The 23,956-nt window shown below is 50.3% G+C and overlaps 1 protein-coding gene across 1 annotated transcript in view; it reads right to left on the minus strand.

The window, feature by feature from the left end:
- Window positions 1–22,615, minus strand: part of LOC133340906 (exostosin-1-like) — a 44,509-nt gene extending 21,894 nt beyond the window's left edge. The window contains 1 exon segment of the mRNA XM_061549388.1: window positions 21,203–22,615. Coding sequence (XP_061405372.1) covers window positions 21,203–22,251 — 1,049 coding nt within the window. The 5' untranslated portion in view covers window positions 22,252–22,615.
- Window positions 22,616–23,956: the final 1,341 nt, after the last annotated feature.

Here is a 23,956-nt window from a genome sequence, read left to right on the forward strand (position 1 = left end):
GATGTGGGGGTTAGCAGTGCACGTAGAGAAGGAGTCATGGGCATGCAAAAGACGCCCACCAGCAGTGAGGCAGGGGACGGAAGAAGGCTCACAACACGTCCAATGAAATCCCTCTTCAAAGATTACCCCCATCTCATTTGCTTGGGATTTCCCCCAGGCATTTCAGTTTATACGAACCCAAAGCAGAGCTATGCAAATCCCATACATAAGAAAATTTGGGATATTCGAAAAACATTTCCAATGTTGCATCAACTCCTGCTTAGCTTCTGAAATACGATAACCTATCAGGGTTGCATTCCGGCTGATTTGTCACAGGCTCAGGAGAGCAAGAATTTGCTCAAGATAGCAATTTCGACAAGTTGGAAGGAGCCAGCTTCACTAATTAACTGCTGGGGGGGGGGGGGGGTTAATGGGAGACCTGGGCCCATCCTCCCCTGCGGTGGCAATTGCCGAGGTCGTCAGAACGATCGAGCGAAGATACCACGTGACCCCCCCCCCCCTCAAGCCCCGCGGTGTAGTCGGGTCCGGGTGCGGTTGGGCCCATGGCCAAAGATGTGAGGCCAAACCGCGTGCCACTTGCACAAGAGCATGACGACCACGCGCGCACGCTCGCCCACGCAAGCTCGCCCACGCAAGCGCACAGTCGCCCACGCACGCACGCCGACAGATGGACCCCCATGCACACATTCATGAACTGTACACGCGCGTGCGGGCACATGCAAGTACAACGCACGCAAGTGCACACGTCTGGACACCCATGCACACAAATGTATGAATGACAAAAAAGGCAAAGCTAAAGATCCCCCATATAGGCCAAGTGTTGTATGTATGAGCCACAAAGACAAAGATATCCCCTATATCCAGAACAGACTGTTGGGGCAAGTGCTGTTAGCGAGCACCTATGAAGAACGACAAAGACAAATATCCCCCATATAGCCTTGACAGACTGTTGGGACAAGTGCTGTTAGAGAGCAGCTATGAAGGTCGGAACAGTACACGAGGGGGTGGGTTGCCAGCCAGCACCATGCCCTCTCGCCTTTGTCTCCCCATTGACGATGTTCACACCGCGCGAGGTACGTATTAACGGCTGAGTTGACCTAGGGGAGGTCCAGGATCCGTTCAGATATTCATCACCAACATTGGCTGCGAGCAGGAATCGAACTCAGGCTGCCAGGTTCGTAGCGCAGCTCGCAAACCACTGCACCACCGCTCGCCACAAACTACACACACATCAACGTACACACGCATCTAATTGCCGGATCGCAATTCCATGGAAGCAGCACTTTTTTTCTAACATTGCCGTGAGTGGCTATGAACCAGTTGCATATTCATATGAAATGATTAACACTGCGAATTCTCAGGCTCTTCGAGTCGGTCCCCGCATCTCAAGCTTAAGAACCGATATTATAACAATGAATCACCGTGGCATTCCACGTCTTCTGTGGTGGGATTGCAGGATTTACAGCCCGATCCACGTGTCCTCACATTATACCAAAGCTACCCGATGTAGTCATTGTGCCCTCTTGATTGTCTTTGGAATCGCTCATTCGTAATCATTTCAATCTACCAGTACATGGTAAATACAAGCGTTCTGCCGACAAGTCGCTGAAAAAGGATTCACAGTTTGGGAGTTACGGCTGCTTGGCAATCCACGGCTCGAGGAAGGCCTGCCTACTTTCTGCTGGTCGTTGGGGTTGTTTGACCATACTTCACCACTCTGGTCAGTGCAGGTTGGTAAATTGGTGGTGAGGGGGGGGGGTAAAGAGGATGTGGAGGGGAGGGGGGAGTCTACTGTCCAAGACCAATTCAGATATCCATCACCATTGATGTTAGCCATGGCTGGCAGTGTGCTAACCGCTGCACCACCGCTCCGCCGAGAAGGTGGACGATGGAAATTCCACCGAGCACGAGGCCGATGATGCATTTGTTCAGCTGAACCATTACACCCCCCTCCGTCCACCCTACGTCTCATGCGTTGTCGCGCACGACGACCCTGTTACATATTACGTGCTACACTCTGTAAATCACACGTGTCATGTTTGCCTATGTGTTAACATCCGCTTAGTCTGGACCTCTCCGCGATAGCGTTTAACCCCATCGCTGGCTGCCACGTGGCTTCCCATCAGCGCTTGACTCACCGTTGGTCGGTAAGTTGCGAATTCGAAACCCAGCGTTGGCCGGGCTCCGTGAAATGGGAACAACGTAACGAGAAATCGACAGGGGAAGTCCAATGGCAAGAATTTCCTGTGACTCCCCCTTTACCCGCCCACACCGACCATCGCGGTACAACCCACATGACCAGCACAAGTGTGTGGAGGGGCCTTCATTAAGCAGTGGCTAAACACCACACCTGTAAATCTAATACAAAATAGCAACCTTTTAGCTGTAATGGGCATCGCGCACTCCGTTGTAGCCTTGTGGTACTACTGGATAGGTTGTCGCGGTTGCGCTGTGGAACACGCGGATGACAATTATGCGTTCTAACGTACCGTGTGTCGTTCGGCACGATGTCTGACGTCTTGCTCCGATTCAGTTTTTTTGTGTTCAGGAACCGAATTGAAAAAAGCTGCCGGGACACCCGTTCCGAACAGCGTAGAGTGCAACCCGAAAGCACGTTGGGAGAGCTGCGGTTCCTAAAAGGCAAAGGTGCAGCACTGCGATTGCTTTCTCCCCGTCACTGCTGACAAGAAAGGTATCCGATAGGAGGGAGCTCTAGCGGGTGTTCGGTCTACTCTTCCACGATGACCAGGCGTGTTCGAGGCGGTGGGCGTACCCACACTTTACCCCACCACACGTGACTTGTTGCTCGACAAACTGTGGGTGTAGTGAATAACTTGCAACATTGTTCTTCTAACTTCTGCGCCGGAAGGCAGAAAGAAACCAGTGATATCTGGATTTCACGTCTTGCGTGCCAATCATTTTAGTTTGGAGTAAAATTTTCCCAATTATTTGAAGACACTGAATTGGTAGAAGTTCACAAGGGTGCATAATCTGCTATGAGGAAGGACCATTGTCCAAAAAGTCACAGATTGTATGCATTTTTATTTTAAGGCACATCATATGGACGAAATTGGGTTGAGTTTATAGTCTGGAGCATTCACCAAATCCACTGCAAACACTAAAACACGGGCCGGTCCGAGTGGAGCGAGTTCTGGCTCGGGAGACGCGGGGGGTGCAGGTTACACCGACAGTGCAAGTCATTCCACGCTCGTAGTTAAAGCATTTGTCTGAACGGCGCGTGCAGGCGCTTTGACAGGGCGGTGGGGGCCAGGCAGGCAGGCGTGTCCGTGTCAGCCCATGGTGCAGGTACACTGACAGGGTCGTTGGTATTTATCTCAAACTAGGGGGGGGGGGTTGGGGGGTGCGGGGGGTGGCGGTACAATGACAGCAAAGTCGGGAGAGAACGTGGGCTGCAGGTACATTGATGGGACGTCCTGTGGATGAGGGCCTCCCCGTGCCACGCGGATCGCAGGGCGTTCACTATATTGTAAGGTCGTGCTCATTACCCAACTGTTTGCCACAAATGAACCACAATACCTTGCTGATCTCGTCAAGGAGCATATGCCATCACGCGAACTCCGCTCACCCTCGCAACGGTGGCTTGTGGGCTGGCTGGCCACCGAACAAAGACGGTCACTGCACGCGCACTTTCGGATGCGTTGCTGTGGCCGTCTGGAACGCTCTTCCTTCCGATATTAGGAAGCCGCTGGAGCCAATTAGTTTGCAATCATCTAGATCGAAAACTAGTTTATTTACAGCTGCTTTTGTCTTTAGTTTGATGTCCTTCCCTCGCACCTCCAATTCGCACGAGTTGGCCAAGTACGGTGCAAAATAAGTTCATACATACATATGACCATACTTCACCACACTCAACAGCGCAGGTTGGTGAAGGTGGGAAGTGTGAACCTTGGGAGCATAGTAGAGCTCAAGAATGGATTTTGCTGCACTGCTCTCTGCTGACAATGTAACCCTGGCAGCAGCCTTCAACACCTGTTTTTTTTAGGGATGTGGTCATCCATCAAAGCACACCCAGGCAAAAGCTTGCTTTTGCTTCGGAGATCTTAAAATATCGGACACGTTCCAGCCAATTCGGGCATAGGTAAAGTAGTGATGCAAAATCAATTGAATGTTACCCACGTAAAACATTCTTCAAATCGTATTGTAAAACTGAATTTTTTTAAATTTACGACACTAATATGAACACGTCATGAAGCACCTCAAGGCTAATGGAAAGCACGTGACAGAACTCAAGAAAACATACGGGACATACGACACAGTATAAAAGAGTATTTTAAAAAAATATATCAAATTGCACCAAAGAACAATGCCAATTCACTGAATCTCCACAATAAAATCCTCAAACTTCTGGGATAAGAATTACATTTTTCGATCCATATTTACCTACGCATGAATCGTTTCATGCGTAGGTAAATATTACACCGACTCTCTGTGTCGTTTTACATAACATTTCGATACTTTGCTAGGTTATTTAATTTAGTGTGTTCTGTCTCCCTCTAAGCCTGCTTACCTTACTCCCCTCCCTTCGTACTCATTGACATGTAAATGTTTTCCCTACCCCCTCCCTCTCTCTGCCTCCGCCCCCCTCTGTCTATTTAAGGCCACCCCACAGAGACGATCACCTCTCTCTGTACCTGGGTTGCTCTCTCTATGTATCTTGGTGATATCTGTCTGCTTATATGTCTGTCTATAGTTTTCTGGTTATATTCTATGTCGCTATTTCATTATACCTAATGATGATTGCTTGTGTTGCAATCGAAACGTCGTATGCTATTATTTAATTTATTATTTTATTTTTATACGTGACTTTACCGAAAAAACCAAAGAATAATTCCTGCAGTCACGAAAGCTCCAAAATTAAGATGAATCGTTTGTCGGACCACTGCAGATTACACACACCACCGTGGCCTACGTCAGAAAGCGGAGCCAACCAGCAATGCCAGCAGCAGCTGGCATTGCTCTATAAACGAGGGGGAGAGTGAGCTGCTCCAAATCCAGTTTCTGCAGAAGCATTCCAGCACGCGGAGCGAAACGTCGGACACAGCGCCAAGCAGCACACGGCACAGCCTCAAAACGAGCCGGAGAGGCAATTGATTCTCGAATAAAATTGTGGACCTCCCAATCCATGACGATTGACCAAACAGAGGCACCGGTGGATCGTTACATGCAACGCAGTATTTGCCCAAAGGTAGGGGGATGGGGGGGCCCACGTACATCTGACAGGGGCGGTCGATCTGGCGACGTTATCTCAAGTGTGGGGGTCGCGAATGGAGGCAGGGTAGGTCAGCGTGTACTTTTCGACGGCTGGCTGGTGCAGGGGCGGCTGACAGGGGGGGGGGGGGGGGGCGTGTGGTGTGCTGCCGCTTGCTTATCTTGGGTTTGCAGTGGAGGCACGTTGGCAGGGCAATTCCCATATCCCAAGGCTTGTCATCACACATGTGAGAGGAACGCTCAGATAGATCTCTCGGGCATCAGATCCTCTGGGAATTATTGCAGAGCTCTCTCCCCCACCGAGGGCAAGTGTGCACCAAGGGCGTTAAGAGCACATGCAAGTTACATGGGAAAGCATTACTAATTAAAGAGGATTTGGGATTTGAAAATTTTACTCTGGAAATTCCCAAATCCTCTTTTAATCGTTAAGAAAATTACCAATGACGGATGCATGACGTTTGCCAAAATTTTAAACATCCAACCAGAAAAGCTTTAAATTATTCTTTTTTTTAATATATGACAAAACTTGACATATTTAAGCTTTTTTTTTTAATCCAACATGAACTAGGGGAGTAATGATGATCCGAGTAAAAAAAAACTGGGACAAAATGTATTCAGTGCCATCGTGGGATTTTCCACACTGCTGTACAGCTACAGTTCACATTCATCATTCATCACCCCATCACTGATAATGATCTATCCCACTGCTGGATGAAGACCTCCCCCACACCGCGTTCGCCATTGGAGGTGGTTTGACCGTACTACACCACACTGCTCTGTTTGAGTTGAAAGTGGGTGGGGGGGGGGGTCTGGGAACCGGTCCGGATAGCACTCACTCGCACGTTAGCAGTGGCCAACAATCCAACTCGGAGCCACTAAATTCACTGCGCGGTGCGCTAACCCACCCTACGTCGCCGTCCCAACCCTATTTTCACCACAGCAGGAAGTATTCACCGCTGCTAACGCCCCCCATGTGTGCGCTGGTTTGAATGAAACTGCTAACATGGATGAGGAGTGAATGAACCCACAGAGAGAGGTGGCTGGCCGCCGGGTAAGGAGCCGTCCATAAATGACGTCACGCGATTTTGGACGATTTTTGACCCCCCCCCCCCTTCATCACACTGCGTCACAAAAAGTCAGACCACCCTCAAATATGACATCACAAAGCTCTGCCCGCCCCCCCACAAATAAAACATGCTTCAAATCCGTTTAAACTATTTTCATTGTAGTGCATATTTAATGTGGCGCTGCACTATGATGTTGGAGGAGAAAACATTTATTAAAACGTCTATTTAATAAAGCAGAACGTGTTGTCTACATTTATTTTAAGTTGGGCATTTTTATGTGACGTCACATTTCTCAAACCCCCCCCCCCCCATCGTCACAAATGTCTGACCCCCCCCCCCTAGGTGCGTGACGTCATTTATGGACGGCCCCTAAGTGTGCTTCGTCCCAGTCCCACCGACCTCCCCAACCCCATCTCCCCAAAGCACCCCCCCCACCGCCATGTGCCGGCCTTAACAGGAGCTTGCAGACTGCACGCAGACCGCACGCTGGGAGAGCTAAACAGGCACAACCTTTGTGCGTGTTTGCCAGCGGGTTCCACGTGGGGCAGTTAATGTTTAAAGAGATTTGAAACGGGCGCATTTTTAAACGTTGTCCAAAATCAATCAACCTTTTAACCCGGAGCAAATGCTCGAAGCGCAAACACGCGGGGTACACACGCGCGTGGACGGGGCGGACGGACGCACGTGCGCACGCGTACGGATTCCTAACTGCGTGCGTGTGCGGTTGTCAAGTTAAACGGGGCCATAGCCGATCCAAGAAAAACGATGACCAATTTGTCACGGTTCTGGGTGACGATTCTGTTAAAAAAATCTACGAATTATTTTCTCCTCCCATCTAATTTTTTTCCGTGTTTGTTTCTCGCGTTTTTTTTTTGTCAAGTTTGTACTAGCTTTGTTCGACTCATTAGCCTAAGAGGACGTTAGCACGTCATTAGCATATATCGTAAATAATTAATTGCTACGATTCGCCTGCGTGTATTTAGAGTGGAGTACCTGGTGCTGTGTGTAAATATTGCCACTAGGGAGACAAAGGCGGTCGGGCGTGGTGCTGGCCACCCACCCCCTCGTGTACCGTTGCGGCCTTCATAGGTGCTCGCTAACAGCACTTGCCCCTACAGTCTATTAAGGCTATATGGGGGATCTTTGTCTTTGTGGTGTGGCGTGGTTGCCATGGGTCCTGTCCAATTCACCCCTCCGCCGCTACACCCTCCCCTCTTCTGGTGCGCCTCCGGCCTGTGAGCAACGGTGCAGTTGCACTGGCTGCACACTCGATATATACACCACCGCATGAGCGTGGGAGTCAATTGTAGTTGATGAATTGTTACATTCTGAAAGATGACAATGGACGATACCGAAAGTGGTTGAAGATGCCGAAGAGGATGGGAATGGTGATGATGCTGAAGGTGGTGGTAATGATGATGACGATGACGGTAATGGTGCTCTAACTTTGCGGATACAAAGGTGGTGGTCAGGTGGCCCAGGGGACTAATCCGAATGACAAATTGCCGAGCTGTCATCAAGATCCTGGAAACGAAATTCAGATTTTAGACAATTGCGATTAAACCGTGTTCTCAAGTGTGAGCAACTAGATGGCTCAACCGGTGCACCAATGACTGCACAAAAACAATATCCGATCATTATTAATTTGGTTTGTCACTCAATTTGGCGTATACCAGGCTCTGCTTCCTAAATATTTCAGCTTCATTGCCTCGTGACAATCACGCTCTGCTGAGCATATAAAAAAAAGCGCTCCATATCTAAGTGTATATAAGAATCCCATGTAAGGATCTTGAGAAGTAGTTCTGCAACACACACTTCTTCTAGGGGTCACTCTCCGACGCAAAAAGGGGTGCGCAGATTTCGGCGAAAGTGCCGAGCGGAATATTCCTCACGAACATGACACAATGGTCAAAAACAAAGCCCTCACACGTGGGGCTGTGCAACCCCTACACAACAGGACCACGATCATATTACACGGAATATAAAATCAAACTACTATTATTGTCATTAACATTCTCTGGACTTTCGCAGATGTCAAGAGCTTACCAGGTCAGGCTCACTGAGCTATAGAGCTGTTTTCAGAAGCGACCTGGCCACAAATAACAGCTCAACGAAGTGGCTTATCACGTGGAAATGTAAAGCAGTCAAATAATCTAAACGAACGTTTCTAAATGTGGAGGGGAAAAACCGGAGAACCCGGAAAGAAATCCGCGTGACCACAGGAAGAATATGCAAACTCCAAATATACAGGCGGCGTCAGGGTCGAGATCGAGCCCACAACCTCCTGTATACCAGGCGAGGTAGTTCACATGCTCACCTCCATACCCGTAATTGCGCACCTTGTGGTGTTCCGATTAACACGGTTGGCTACATACGGTGCAAAATAAGTTCAACATGCATACGTTCCCATACATTTTAGACTTTAATGTGGTTTGCAAGTGCACCGTGTTTGAGATGCAATTTGCATGAATGATGCGATATAAATAAAGTTATTATTCATGCACCCGATCGTGTCAAATCTCACAAGCTAAGCAGGCTTTAGTCTGGAGTGCCTTCATTGAGGCAAGCACCGTGCAAAAAACAGGTTGTCATAGGGCTGTGGGGCTACGCGATGGTCAGTAGTGGGCTGTGAAGCACAATCCACCGTCTATCTGTACGTCTGTGCTTCTGCATCGACGCTTTCCACTTTCATCAGCCTGCACGGACCAGCGTGGTGAAGTAGAGGGACACACAAACCCCACCAACCGTACGGGGTGTGGATTGACAAGAAGGGCTGTACTTGTGTATAACATAGGAACCAGAAGCACATATTATAATATTCGCACACACATTCGCACAACGCTAACTACTACTGCGCAGACATGATTACGCCGACACATATGGAGACCAATATTCTCACACATACTTAAGAGTCAGAGAGTTGGCCACATTCATCTGGATAAACTGGTGTATATGTCAAGTTTCTTTTACCAACACCTATTAATGATGTATGAACCGCGCACACACGTGTAGGGGTTCATTTGATCATGAGCACAAACACACACACCCCCATTCACCAGTCTCCCCATTGCTGAAAGATCATGACCACACCAAACAAAACCAGCACTCCACCAGGTACTCAATTTCGACTGAGCCAACATAGAGAGAGAGATCAAGGCCGGGTTAACATACCAATCAATGGCCATCGTTGGACTGCATCGCAGTCAGGGATCAAACCCGGGTCCTCTGAGATCGCAGGAGAGTGATACTGAACCACAAGTGGCCACGTTCCCACGACCGCTGGGTAGAGAGCCAACCCGGTTCACAGACCCGCGTTCCCTTCGACAGCATTTCTAAACTAAACTATTTTTGGTTCTTTCGGTGAAGTCACGTAGAAGGGAAATAATTTTTAGTATTTTAATATTTCCCTTATACGTGACTTTACCGAAAGAACCAAGAATATGAATCCCTGCAGTCACGAAAGCTTTAAATCGAAATTGAAACTATTTTTTATTTTACCAGGTAGGGTTCACCGAGCTCCACAGCTCTCTTTTTCAGAAGCGACCTGGCCACAAATGATAACTCAACAGAGTGGCTTGTCGTCTGGACATTTATGGCAGCCTAATACTCTGAATGCGTGTCGATTCTGGACGTGGAAAGAAAAAACCAGAGGAACTGGCGTAAAATCCACGCCACCACAGGGAGACGTGCAGACTTCAAACAAAACAAGCGTTAAGGGTCGAGATCGAACCCACGACCTCCTGGGCCGAGCAAGCACCAACCGAGCCGTGTGTCTCGATTGTCGCGAGCCATGCATCTCTCCCCTTTGCAAAAGGAGCGACATGCTTTTTTCACCCAGGTTAGCTTCATAAAAACCGAACCCAGGCATGCGTTAAACTTTAGTCACACACAGGGAGGTGGTGGGGGGGGTGGTGTTTGGTGAGGGCGTGAAGTCCGGAGCGCGAGGGGTCGAGCCCACGGTGCTGCGCTGCACATTGGGACAAAAAGTGAGCCGTGCTAGGGTCCACTTTTCTACGGCTGTGGAAACGCAGCATGAGCCACCTCTACCTGTGCGCATGAAGACAAAAAGCCCCCATATAGCCTTTAGCAGTCTGTTAGGGCAAGTTCTATTAGCAAGCCCCAATGAAGACCTAGCACGGCACACGTGGGGGTGGGTGGCCAACACCACACCCGGCCGCCTTTGTCTACCTAGTAGCGATATTTACACACCATACCAGGTGCTTATTTGAGGTTGAGTCAACAGTGTGAATCGAACTCAGGTCGCCGGATTCACAGCGCGCCAACCGCTGCGCGACCGCTCACCTAAGCGCACACGTACGCGTGCACATGTATACACACGCGTACCCATGCACATGTATACACGCGCGTACCCATGCACGGCGGTGTGCCCGGTCGTGTTTGAACAGCCCCAGAGGTTGGGAAGGTGGTAACCTTGGCGAAAGGATGCGAGTGGGTGTGGGTAGGCTGGGTAGGCGAGGCAGGCGTGGGCGTGCAAGGGGGGGCCCGGCGTCAAGGTGCCGCTGAACCCGCGTGCCCTAACGCCTTGGCGCCGTGGAGCCTCGCACGATGCCAGCGCTGTATTTAGCATGGACGTAGACTTTACATTGAAGCCGGCCCAAGGAATGGTAAGTCATTTTAAACGTCCAGTTCCTCTTTTCACTTTTTTTTTAACAATTGCGAGGGAGAACAGAGAGAAAAGCCAAGCATGACAAGGAGATGATGAGACGACAAAAGGGCACTGAGCTTCCGATGGAAATGGCTACATTCTATATGGATCTGAAATAAAATTAAAAGAGTTTTCACGGTGAAATATTGAATAATTCGATGGAAAGACTGTTTACTTAGGCAAACTTCTTGGATTTCTCAAATTCGCGGAGACCACTTAATCCTGCGAACCCTAAAAAAACCAGAGGGAATCCTTAAGTTTCAGTAGAATTCCCATCCACACATGGCCCCATAAACCCACCCCATCCACACATGGTCTCACAGACACACAAACACACACGTCCTCCCCCTAAACCCACACCATCCACATACAGCCTCTGAACCCACACCATCAGCAGACAGCCTCTGAACCCACACCATCCGCATACAGCCTCTGAACCCACACCATCAGCAGACAGCCTCTGAACCCACACCATCTGCATACAGCCTCTGAACCCACACCATCCACATACAGCCTCTGAACCCACACCATCAGCAGACAGCCTCTGAACCCACACCATCCACATACAGCCTCTGAACCCACACCATCAGCAGACAGCCTCTGAACCCACACCATCCGCATACAGCCTCTGAACCCACACCATCCACATACAGCCTCTGAAGCCATACCATCAGCAGACAGCCTCTGAACCCACACCATCCTAAACCCACACCATCCACACAAAGCACCCCCTAACCCCGCACACCATCCTAAACCCACACCATCCACACGCGGTCTCCAATACACACACACAAACACACCATCAACTCACAGATTCCCCAGACATACACCGCCCACTCTTGGGCCCAGAATGCCCCACTCTCAGCACACACACACATTCCACACGCCACGGCGACACAGCCACTGGGATCAGGCTCAGCCCGGTCTGTTCGCTCTGTGAGATGTGAAATAAAATATAAAAATTGGTCACGCAGAGGCGCGAACGCCACTCCCCGGCCCGTCCAACCTCTTTGAATTCAGCTGTAAACCTCAGTCGTGCTGGAATGGAATCACAATTTCATACGCCCGTATGTGTGCGCGTGTGTATGCGCGCACTCGAGCTCGCGTGTGCGTGCCAGAGTGCGAGTCAAAAGTATCGGGAGGCCCAGATCCAGGTTCGGATACCGCTGGCACCTAAGAAATGCCGCCAGCTCGCACACCGTCACGCACGCTCGACATTCACTGGTTCACTCCGATATGCTCGGCGCTCTATCACTTGCGCACTCCCTCCTGCACGTGCGTGCCCTCTCGTTCGCAATGTCAGCGATTTAAACAAAATCTGCCCTTGGGGACTGCCAGGGCAAGTGATGTTACCAGCAACCTATTCAGAAACAGGATATGTATTTATACTGGATGAATCCGAAGAGCTGTACATCTTTTTCACAATCGGCATCACACCTGGGCACTGCCTTTGTCTCTCTCGTGTGGCGACGTGTACCCCTTTGCTATCTACACAGGTTAGATATATCATTTGGACTGTTAAGAAAATTAAGTAGGGGGCTTAGTCAGGGCAGGCCACGTCTCTCGAAGAAGGGTTGATGGCTGGCCGGTGGCCGTGGCTAACGACGGAGTGGCAGATAAGGGAGGGAATGCGCCCCAAGAGCACCTCCACCGTGGCGGAGGAGCAATGGGCTCGGCTCACGTGCAGGAACGAGACGAATTGCTGCAATTGCAGGACCGTGAGAGACGGCGACGGCTTTGGTGAGGCCTTCATCCAGCAACTGGATTGACCAAGGCTGACGGACGATCCTACACGCAAATGACCCCTGCAGCCACTAGATGTGGCGATGCCATTCGACCCCCGAATCACAGCAATAAATTCAAGTGCCATGGCAGGGTTAATCATTCCACCTAATGTACACACAAACACACAAAACAAACCAACTGGGTACTGTACTGATTTTAGGCATATTTGAGCTACAGGAGGCCAGATATCAAATGCTGGCATTGTATATCATGACCAGTAGTACTCCACTCTTTGGGTACAAGGATCGTGGAGCAGTGCACCAATCCCTGTGCCAACTTTACTGCTAACACACAAACACACGAAGAAACACACAAAGACATGCATAAACATAGGAATGCCTGTGTCCGGAGTGGGCACACACATCACACAGCCCCACCGTGCCACCCTCCCCAGTCCACAAATATTTGTATTTCCCATCGTGTGGTCGGCCAAAGCCTCCAGCTTGTGGGGCATCCGCCCTGGCGGTTCAGGGAGGCCGATGCGGACGCCTTGTGTCCGTGCACTTGAGTCAGAATGGCTGGAGACCCCGAGTTCGAATCCTACCCAAGATTAAACCATTTTCTCGTGTGCAGTGGCCTTGAATAACCTCAGCCCAGTGGTTAATTACCATTTGATTCGGACTCGCGCAACAAAGAGGGATTATTAATCACTCGGGGTGAAAAAAATTCACCTCCCACTCTTCTGTAGACAACTAACGATCGCAACTCAGGGTCACAATTCGATTGTGAAATGACACATTTTTTTCATAATGCGGTGAATGGAAGCACCTACAATGGACCGCAGGGGTGAAGTCAACCCATGATGCACAACTTATGATTCTCGCACACATCGTCCGATTAATGCATCATGAGGTCAAGAATTTATATTAAACTGAGGCATCATTAGACCCATATGTACGTTGAACCTCTATCACACCGTACGTAGCCAACTGTGCTAAACTGGAGATGCGGGGGAAGGACGACAAATATTCCAACAGACATATTCAGCAGACACGGAGCAAATCGCTCATACATCTGCACAGCTGAAGATGGGCCTGGTGGAGGTGTAAGGACAGCGACTTGAAGGATGAGCAGCAAGGGGCCTGTGTCATCACCGCCCGCGCCGTCCCGCGACGTGGCCGGTGGAAGATTCAGAATGTCGCAAGTCATGACCCTGCTCTGTCTACGGGTACCCATCAATGCGATCAGGTTCGACCACACACACCAGGGTCCTTCACTCACGTTTTCCGACGGACCAGCGTGATCAAATTGGCATGGCATGCGTCACGCGTACAGACATTGCGACGTCACACGGTGCCGTGATGTCACGTCTGCACTTCTGTACCTCGAAGTCTCTGGGGCTCGTCATGCCTCTCGTGATTGTCACTTCACCGAATTACGATCGCATTCAACTCAACAATCTGCATCTCTCATTTACCTACATCTGTCGTCTCCATCTCTTGTTTGTCTCTCTTTCAGCGCAACTAATTGGTCTCCCCGCGAGCCAAACCACTCGGAAGGCCACAGCTCAGCGGGACCGCTCTAAGAGCCTTCGTGGGCCAGATGTGCCCCCGCAGGTCATCGGCTGAAGTATCCTGTCTGAAGAACCCTGTTATAGCGGTGTAAAAAAAACCCTGCAAACGATAATTAAATTATAAACGTTCAACTCATAAACAGGGCTTCACAACACAAACCGCTGGACGTGTCGGGGACAAACCCACAAATCTGTCCTGTCCCTCCTACGATCCCTGCACCCACCTCCGCCGCACCCTGGGGCCCAGGGTTAACGAGCCCGCGAGAGAGGCGGCAGGGAAGGAGTCTTGCCACTCCTATAATTAGATCAGGAGGCGCAGGGGATGTTTGCTTTTAGTGCCATTGTGTGTGCTTGTGTGTAAGCGTGTGTGCTCACGCATCTGCGCTAACCCCAAACGCGTGAGCGTGCCTGCGTGGAGTGCGAGTACCTACGGTTCACAAGCCCGTGTGTTGGCCTGCTGTGTTTCTCGTGCGTGTGCGTGTAAATGTGTTCAATATAAGCATCTGTGCCAACATGCGCGCGTGCACACGGTTGTGGTGTACATGGGCATGATGTGTAGATGTATGTGCCTGTGCTTATGCATTTGTGGTATTTGTGCAATAAAAATATTTATTTACATCCCTACATTAACTCAATGCTGGACGAAGGCTTCCCCACGCCGTGTCAATTACGGGGGTTGTATTGACCATACTTCACCACGCTGGTCATTGAAGGCTGGTGAAAGGGGTTGATGGCGTTGCCCAGGACACGTTCAAATATGTATGTTGAACGTCTTTCGCACCGTACGTAGCCAACCGAGCTCATTGCTTATGCAAGCCATGGCTTACTGCGCTGAACGCGTGTCCATATAACGCGCATACTTCATGTGCAAACACACTGGGGTTTGCTTTGACCATACTTCACCGCGCCGGGCGGTGAAGGCTGCTGATGCGGGTGGAGGAGGGGGGCCCAGGAAGCATTCAGATAACACTCTCAGCTGATGTAAAGCCCTATGCGCACATGCATGGGGGTACGCATGTCAATACGCATACACATGCTAGGCTAGCAAGCGTTACACGTGGCCACGCCACAGGTTAATTATGGGGGGGGCAGGGGGTTTAGAAAGAGGAGGGGGGGGGGAAACCCCGTGCTACTGAAACCAGCTTAGTCACAGGAAGGGAATTTTTTTGGAGAAACTATATTTTTTTACTTTAACAAAAACAAGAGAAAGAAACCTCCCACCACCATCAACCACCCCCACCACCGCCCCCGACCTAAGCCTCATGCGCACGCGAAGCTTTAAAAACGACGGCCACGGAGCCCCCAAATTTAAAAGAGAATGCGATCACAGACGACGAGAGGGGGAGAGGGGAGGGGGAGGAAAAAAAACAGGTGGCCGGCCCTTCAAAGCATCCCCCATCACCACGACCCCTCCAAAGACAAAGATCCCCCGTGTAGCCTGTAACAGACTGTTAGGGGCAAGTGCTGTTAGCGAGCACTTATGAAGGCCGGCACGGCACACGAGGGGATGGGTGGCCAACACCACGCCCGGCCGCCTTTGTGTCCCCAGTGGCGATGTTTACACATCGCACCAGGTAATCGTTTGAGGCTGAGTCGACCTAGGGGAGGCCCAGGACCGGTTTAGATAATCGCCACTGGTGTTGGCCGTGAGCGGGAATCGAACTCGGGTGGGTCGGGTTCGTAGCGCGCTAACCGCAACACCACCGCTCCCCACCACCAACACCAACAACCCCTTTCGCCATCGTCACTGCATGACAGAAACGCCCCCCAATCAAAGGGCGCCCCCCACCCCCCCCCCCGCCGTTTATAAGCTAATTTGGGGGCAACAAAAGGGAGACAAACGCTTCTCGCAGGAGGCAGTAGCTGGGCCGCAGGGGATGTGGTGGTGGGGGTGGCCCTCGCTTCTTAAAAGGAGGGTGTCCAGGACACAAAAGGGATAGACAATAAAAGAAATGGGCGCTCGCAAACACGCCAGGGCATGTTAAAAGATTTTAAATAACAAAAGGGGAATGGTGGAGCGGGCTTCCTTGCTAGCCGGACCCTGATAGGGCTGGCAGTGGTGTTGAACCACATGTTACTTATATATATTTGGGGCGATTGTGTTGATAAACATGTATAAATGGTATTTGTATACCGATATCAGCTAATCCGCGAATTAGTACTGATAATGTTGATCCACTGCTGCACGAAGGCCGTGTCGGTCAAGGTGTTTGTTTGACCATACTTCACCACTTGGTCGGTGCAGGCTGATGAATGGGGTGGGGGGGGGCATTGATGTAAACCACGGGTGAGAATCGAACTCAGGTCACCAGATTCATAGCAGTCCAAAAACGACTGGACCCAGCTGCTTCCACTTACTCAACTTCTTAGGGTAAACTCTGATTTAATTTCGCTGAATTATTCCTGCTGGTTTTATTTGTTTTAAGGAAACATGGCAAATAGCAACATTTGCTTAATTTGAATAAACTTACCTTCACGAACCCACGCTGATCAGTGTAGTGAAGTATGGTTAAATAACACAAGATGCACGTGGTGTGACTAGGCCCTCATGAGAGATGTTAACTACCTTGCCTGGTATACAGGAGGCCGTGGGCTGGATCGTTGACCCTCACGTCTGTCCATTTGGAGTTTGCAGGTCTCTCTCCCATGCGTGTGTAGAGTATTTGGCTTCTCCTCTAAAAAATATCTATATAGCTCAGTGGGCCTTACCTCGTAAAATACAAAGTTTTGTTTAGTAAAGTAATGCTGAGACATGGGAGCAGCGAAGTTGAACGGGCTATCACCTGGTTAAATATGCCAACGATCAGAATTAATTACGGCACACGCACGTATGCGTACCACTGCCAACACCAATAAATATATCAACACAGGTAAATATTTGTTAAACAACCAAGTTGTTTGACGCATATGTGACTTAACACGACAAAACATTTCTACTTTAAGGTTCTCATTAGTGTACACACACACATTCTGTACACCGACACAGATCAAAGACCGAGATTGTCCGTGTACCTCTTTAACAGACCGTTCGTTGGGCTGCAAGCCCCGTTAATGAGCACTTTTTAAAAGCCAGCACAGCTCACGATAGGGGGTGGTGTGGCCTATGCCACCATGCTGATGTATTACACACCACACTAGGTACTGTAATCAATTTAAGGTCAAAGCAAACTTTGGGGGGTGGGGGAGATTCAGCACAGGTTCAGATATCAATCGCCACCAATGTCAGTCGTGGCCACGGAATTAAACTCGGACCCTCTTGCTTGCAGCGCCGTCGTTCTCCTACCGCTGTTCTGCCGCTCCCCAAACAATTTACAAACATCCACACGCAACTTTAATCACGAAAGTACGCAAGCGTGGGGAAGGAAGTGTGTAGGGCTGTGGCGATGACAGCTGAGTGGGCGAGCTCGCATGCGGGTAGGAAGAGTTGCCACATGCCCCAATTAAAGAAACACCCTCGCTTATGCAAATCCACAGATGCCTTGGGGCAGATGTTGAGTATTGTCAGAGACACTGAGCCGGAACTGCTGTAATCAATGATTTGAGTCTTGGGTATGTATTGTCTTCTGCGTCTCAGTGACTTTATAATGGCTGTGTCGGAGCACAAAGCCATTAATGCCAAAATCCTTGATACAAGCCCTGTGTTTCGGTTGTCATCCGCATCTTAGCCTGCTCATAATGACTGTCGGAACACCACGCGATTACTGCAGAATCTCTTACTTCTTGACACCAGTCTCAGTGTTTTTGTTTCTCAGGAAGGATCATAATGACTGTGTTAGAGCAATGAGCCGGCACTGCCGAGATTCCCAATAATGAAAATGTGCGAGAAAGCACGTGCCGGTTTTATGAAAATAATGTAACAAGAGTAGGGATTGTATGCTGAAAGTTAATGAATGTGCAAGTCATTCAAATAAGTTAATGTATACGAATGTATGGGTTAGTGTGTAACCATACAGCAGTATATTTAATGTGGGATCACTTTCTCCCAACCCAAAAGAAAAAAAACTTTTGACTACTTCTCGTATTTTGAAAACTCCACTCCAAGGTGCTTTACAAAACAAACATTCTCTTGTGCGTTCACACCCGCACACAACACACGCACACATAACAGATCCCACCTATTCGTCTGGAAAAGAAAATGCTTGGGCAAGCACTTGTTAGTGAGCGCGCATATTTAGGCACGCATGGCACTTTAAGGGAACGGTATGGCCAGAACCCAGCACATCAGGATACCTCGATCACCCAAGCAATTATCCAAGTACCTATTTTAAACAGAGTTAACCTAGAACAGCCCAAACCAGGTCCTTGTACTAACTGGCAGTGGTGGTGTGTGTGGCTAACAAATCCATTCACTAGCTCGCTGGTAGTGAGTTGCTTCCTTCCCACTCTTCTATTGCTACTACCGGGGTTATTGTGCGCATGAACATCACTCAATGATTCCCCCACCCCACCCACCCATGTTGAGGACTCTGGGGCTACTGGGGGAGTGATTGTTTCGTGTCATTCACACCGTGTTCAACAACCACCACACACCGCAGGTCACAACCACTTCTCTTCTTTCTGCTTCTTCCCTTCGTGCTGCTCCACTTTGGAATTCCCTCGCATCGTCTCTTTTCATCTATATTGTAATAACCTTGCTCACTCTCATCTATCACACCTTCAGTCGTGCTGTTTTGTTGTTGGGCTTGCTTGACATTTCGGGCCTTTGGGCCTGTGCTCAGCAACCATGATTTAAAAACAAACAAACACAAAATCGAACATATTCTGACTGGGATTGTAGAAGAGTGGGCTCGCGGATACAGCCACACTCTTTCGCAATCCGCCCACGTGCAAGATGTGGTTTTGACTCATGTTTTATGGTTTTGGTCCTGCGGGAAATAGCAGCATGATGCAGTTTCGTCCAGTAAAACTGAAAGTTTCGATACGCATGTCATAAAACAAAGGTGTGCCTAAATTTAAATAACCAGTGGGGGGGGGGGGGAGGAGGAGGAAGAGGCGGAAACGCCACGGTTTTTAACCTTTGATTAACAAATACAACCTTACGCACGTACAACCGCTCGGTCAACCGCGCCGACACACCCCATCCACCACACTGCCTAACCCTTCCCCGAAAGCTGTTTCTTCACACCCCCACCAACTCACTCATCGCTACACGCACACCGCCACTCGCCCACACAAACTTTCATACTCACGCATCCGCACACTCAATGAACCATAATCAGCAACACCCACTTAAAACCTTGCTACGATACCAATCAGCACTCATGAAGCACGCCAACTAACCCTCATTCATAACTAAACACGTAAGAACGTACTGTAAACAACACAAAATACAACATTTACCCGTATAGTCTACATAGACTTGGAGAAAGTGCCGTCGTAGACATGAAGGCTGGCAAGGCGCTAGAGGAGTTTGGCGATTTGACATAGGGGAGGCCCAGAACTGATTATGCTATCGCTTCTCAATTGTCAGTCAATGCCAGGAATTTCACTCATTTGGCCGGGTTAGTAGCACGAGGCACTAACCCACCTTGTGCAACAATTTGCCCACACATGCACACACTTCCTTAAACTAATCTAAAAGGTAACCGTCACGCCATCGGACACGTGGCTGCAAACAGTCACGCTACACACATTGCACGCACACTTCCTCACGCAGCCCAAACCAAGAGTTTCTGATCCACATCCAAACCCTGACCTCAACCCAACCTAACCCTGGCCAAAACTTCAGCACTCAGTCAATGGCAATGACCTACACTCTTCTTAGATGAACATCCAGATCTCAAAACCTCACTTTCAAATCCGATGCGATGAACCTGATAATGAGCCAAACACATACACACACAAAAAACCTAACTCAGAACCACACAGATCCAGATTTCCAGCTTACTATCTACCCAACTCAGACTACCCAAAACCAGGGTCCAGACTCAAACTCCGATTCTCAGACACCGACTCAGACCCCTAAAGCCTTATCAGCCCACGTCCCACCAGGCCTCAAACTCCCAAAGCTCCATTAGAATATCCAGACCTCAACCTCAGCAGCCCTGCTCAAGCTACCACACACGAACCCAGACATCAACACTCCACATGTAAACACAGACATGACCTAAAAAGCCCAACCCAACTACAACCCATACTCCCACTCTCTGACCACACCTTGGAACGAAAGGCAAAGTTCCCAGACCCCAACTCCCAGCAGTGCACCCCCAAACTCGAGCTCAAGAAATGTAAAACATTCCAACACATCACCTTAAACACCCAGACCTCCAACGTCAACCAACTCGGACTAAAACGCAATCCCAATACTTCCCCATACATTGACCCAGACAAGTTGAACATCTAGATGCCATTCTCACCAATCACCATCAAAACCCTTGCTGACACACGAAATTCCATACTCCCACACATACATTTCTACCACAGCACCTAAGTTTAACACCAAGACCTCTGCCTCCATTCAAACACAAGTTTCAACCCAAAACCCCACCCACCAGCCTACACAGTAGGACACCAGTTTCACAGCCAAGCCACAATAATGGAATTTGGCCCATACTCCCACAAGCCGACCCAGACATCAGGACACCAGCTTCAATACCCAGACCTCCAAGCCAAACGCATTATTCATGCAACAGCCAATACTCCCACACACGACCCAGAAACCACGACACAAGTTGAACTCTCAAACTCTGACCTCTGTAATCCACTCCAATCCTAGCTCGCTCCATTCCAAACTTTACCGCACACAGACGCAAGCTATTAGTTGAACACCCAGACGCCAGTTTGACCTCATCAGTTCCACCTCAAACCTCACGCACACAGACCCACCAAGACCCAGACTTAACACCCCCAGGACCCAGACGTGAGTAACACGAGTTCAGCCCCCCCCCTCCCAAATCAAGACCCGACCTCTCTCTCACTCTCTCAACCCCACCAAATACGCACCGTTCGTACTCGGCGTTGTCGGCGTCGCAGCGCGCGTCCTTGTGCCTCGCCCAGTCCTTGCCGTGGCGGCACGTGGTGAGCAGCAGCACGTCGCGGCCGTTGTGTGCGTGGTGGAGCGCGTTGCGTGTGTCCGAGCCGATGCCCGTGAGGTAGCGCTTGCCCTTGAAGACGAGCAAGTGGTGGCGGACCGGGGGCACGTTGTTGGCGCGCAGCGCGCCCGGCTCGCCGCCTGTGCGCGGGTGCTCCCGCGAGAAGAGCGGCAGCGAAACGTCGAAACCGGGTCTCAGGCTGTCCACGCTCACGCTCGCCTTGGCCAGCATGGCCTGGCCCGTGTCAAAGCCCAGGTCCTCTTCGGCATAGTCGGGCCACGTCCCCGAGTACAGGTTGAACACCAGGTGGTTGCGACCGCCGTTCCAGTGCGGCAGCGCGGCGACTCGTGCGCGCACGTTGTGCACGTACTGGTGCGAGAGGCGGTCGCGGTCCAGCGTGTCGATGCCCAGCACGAAGAGGCACGCCTTCTTCGGGTCGGTCGTGTAGTAGCGCGACTCCTCGATGGACGTGAGGATCTTCTGGTACGTCTCCGACACCTTGTCGCCCTTTGCGCGCGGGTACACGTACACGGAAAAGCCGTGCTTCTGGCACGGCGTCGCGTCAAAGCACGTCTCCATGCGGCAGCGCCGGCCCCGGTAGGCGCTGCTGCCGCGCCGCGACACTCGGTGCCTCTCCCTCGGCTGCTGCTGCTGCCCGTGCAGCCCGTGTCCCTGCTGCAGCTGCCCTCCTCCCTCGTCGTCATCCTCCTCCCAGGACGAACCGGGCGACGACGGCCCCGCCGCTCCGTCGCTGTTGCCGCCGAGCAAGGCGGGCGGCAGCGGCGCCCCCTCCCAGCGGGGCCACGCGTGGCCCCGCTGCTGCGCTAGGCGAGAGCGGGGGGCCCAGCGCGACCTCGCGCCCGTGGCCACGGCGCCCAGAAGCGTGGCGACCGACAGCAGCGCCAGGCAGCAGGCGGCCGCGGCGATGGCGAGCAGCAGGTAGCGCTTCTTGGCGTGCATGTGTGCGGCGGCGGCGAGGCTACGCTGGCGGCGTTGGGCGGGCGGGTGCGTCGCGGCGGCGGCGGCGGCCTACTCACGTACGGAGCCCCTTTGCTTGCCTGGACGCACCGCCCGGCAGCATCGCCCCCGCCTCGGTCGGGCTCCGTGTGCGTCTCGCCTGCCCCGCGGTGGCGCATTAGGCTTCTTGTGAGCGTCCGCGCGGGCCGGCGGGCATCACACCTCGCCGGGTACAGCGAGCTTCAGCCAAAAACTTTGAAACGAAGTCGGCAAAGTGGTGGAATTTTGTGTTGTTGTATCGAAATGACGCACCCACTACTTGCCTAGAGCGGCCGCCCGTCGCTAAGAACGGGGCCGCTATGAAGCCTCCGACTGCGGGAGCGAGGCCAAAAGGCATTTGATGCACTCAGCAATGCGGAAGCAAGACGCCCTCCAGGCAGATAGCGACACGAGCGAACGTTGGACGCCAATTGGATTGCATGCTTAACGAGCTACTCTTTGCCCTAGAGGCGGTTAGCAATAGCAATGCTTGCGCATACGTGTATCCTTATTTAAAGTGCTGGGTTGTGTTTAATTGCCTTTGTCTGCGCCCCGTGGCTTGTGTCTTACTTTAAATAGTTATGTCTACTCTATGGTCCTTGGCCATTCATTCAGCCTCTGATTGTTATTTATTCAGGGTGAGCTGTCGACATATGCCCCACGAAATGAACACCTGGGTCTGTCCGTGCTTTTAACCAGCAAGCTTTTGACAATTCTAGATTTGAAGCTTTCGTGACTGCAAGTATTCATACTCTTAGGTTTTTTCGGTAAAGTCACGTAGGTAAAAAAATAATAGAAATAAAATAATAATAAATGAAAATAAATAAATGAAATCACGACGTGATTTAATTGATTTATTTTGATACATTTGGCTGTGACGGTCCCACCTGAAGACCGAGACTTGTGTTGCCTCCGAAACGTCGTGATTTAATTGATTTATTTTCATTTATTATTTCATTTCTATTATTTTTTACCTACGTGACTTTACCGAAAAAACCTAAGCGTATGAAGCTTTTTAAATCCTTTATGACCGTGCAAATCTTTCGGTCGTTTTTTAACCCACTTCCCGTGATCCAATCGAGCTGACATTTTCCACACAGACTCGTTGTGCGTGACAATTAATTTTCGTGAAAAAAAATTTCCTAAATTTTACACTGTTTAGGGAATTTTTAAAAATATTTAATTACCAATTGCTTAATGCTGGCAGACAATCATCTGACCCATAGGTGGCAGCCATCTCAAGCCAGAGGACGAGAGGACTCGAGCCGCCACGCATATAAAGGATTTAGAGTGATAAACTTTGTTTTTACGGGTAAATTTTTTCCACTTGATCTTGCCTCAAGTGCACCTAGCCTGGAGCAAGAGTCATGGTTGGGCAATGGCAGCTGTAACTTCATCTCTCCATCATCTCTATTGGGAGCTTGTTTCCAGGTCTTGGCCAGATAATATAATCACACATTATTACCCCCTGTGGAACCCACACCTGTCAAACGCTTATCAGTGCCCCATCTTATTACACACCGATGCAGGTGTTATTGGTCACCTCGTGCCCTTATACATCTCAACGTTCATCCTACAAAGTCCCATCACAAGGGAGAAACACAAACAAATAGACAAAAATTATGTTACTAAATGTATGTATTTTCTTGCCCGTATTGAAACGGCTGTA

The sequence above is a fragment of the Lethenteron reissneri genome, chromosome 10 (assembly GCF_015708825.2).
Source record: "Lethenteron reissneri isolate LAM-NWPU_2019-01 chromosome 10, ASM1570882v1, whole genome shotgun sequence".
Lineage (NCBI taxonomy): Eukaryota > Metazoa > Chordata > Hyperoartia > Petromyzontiformes > Petromyzontidae > Lethenteron > Lethenteron reissneri.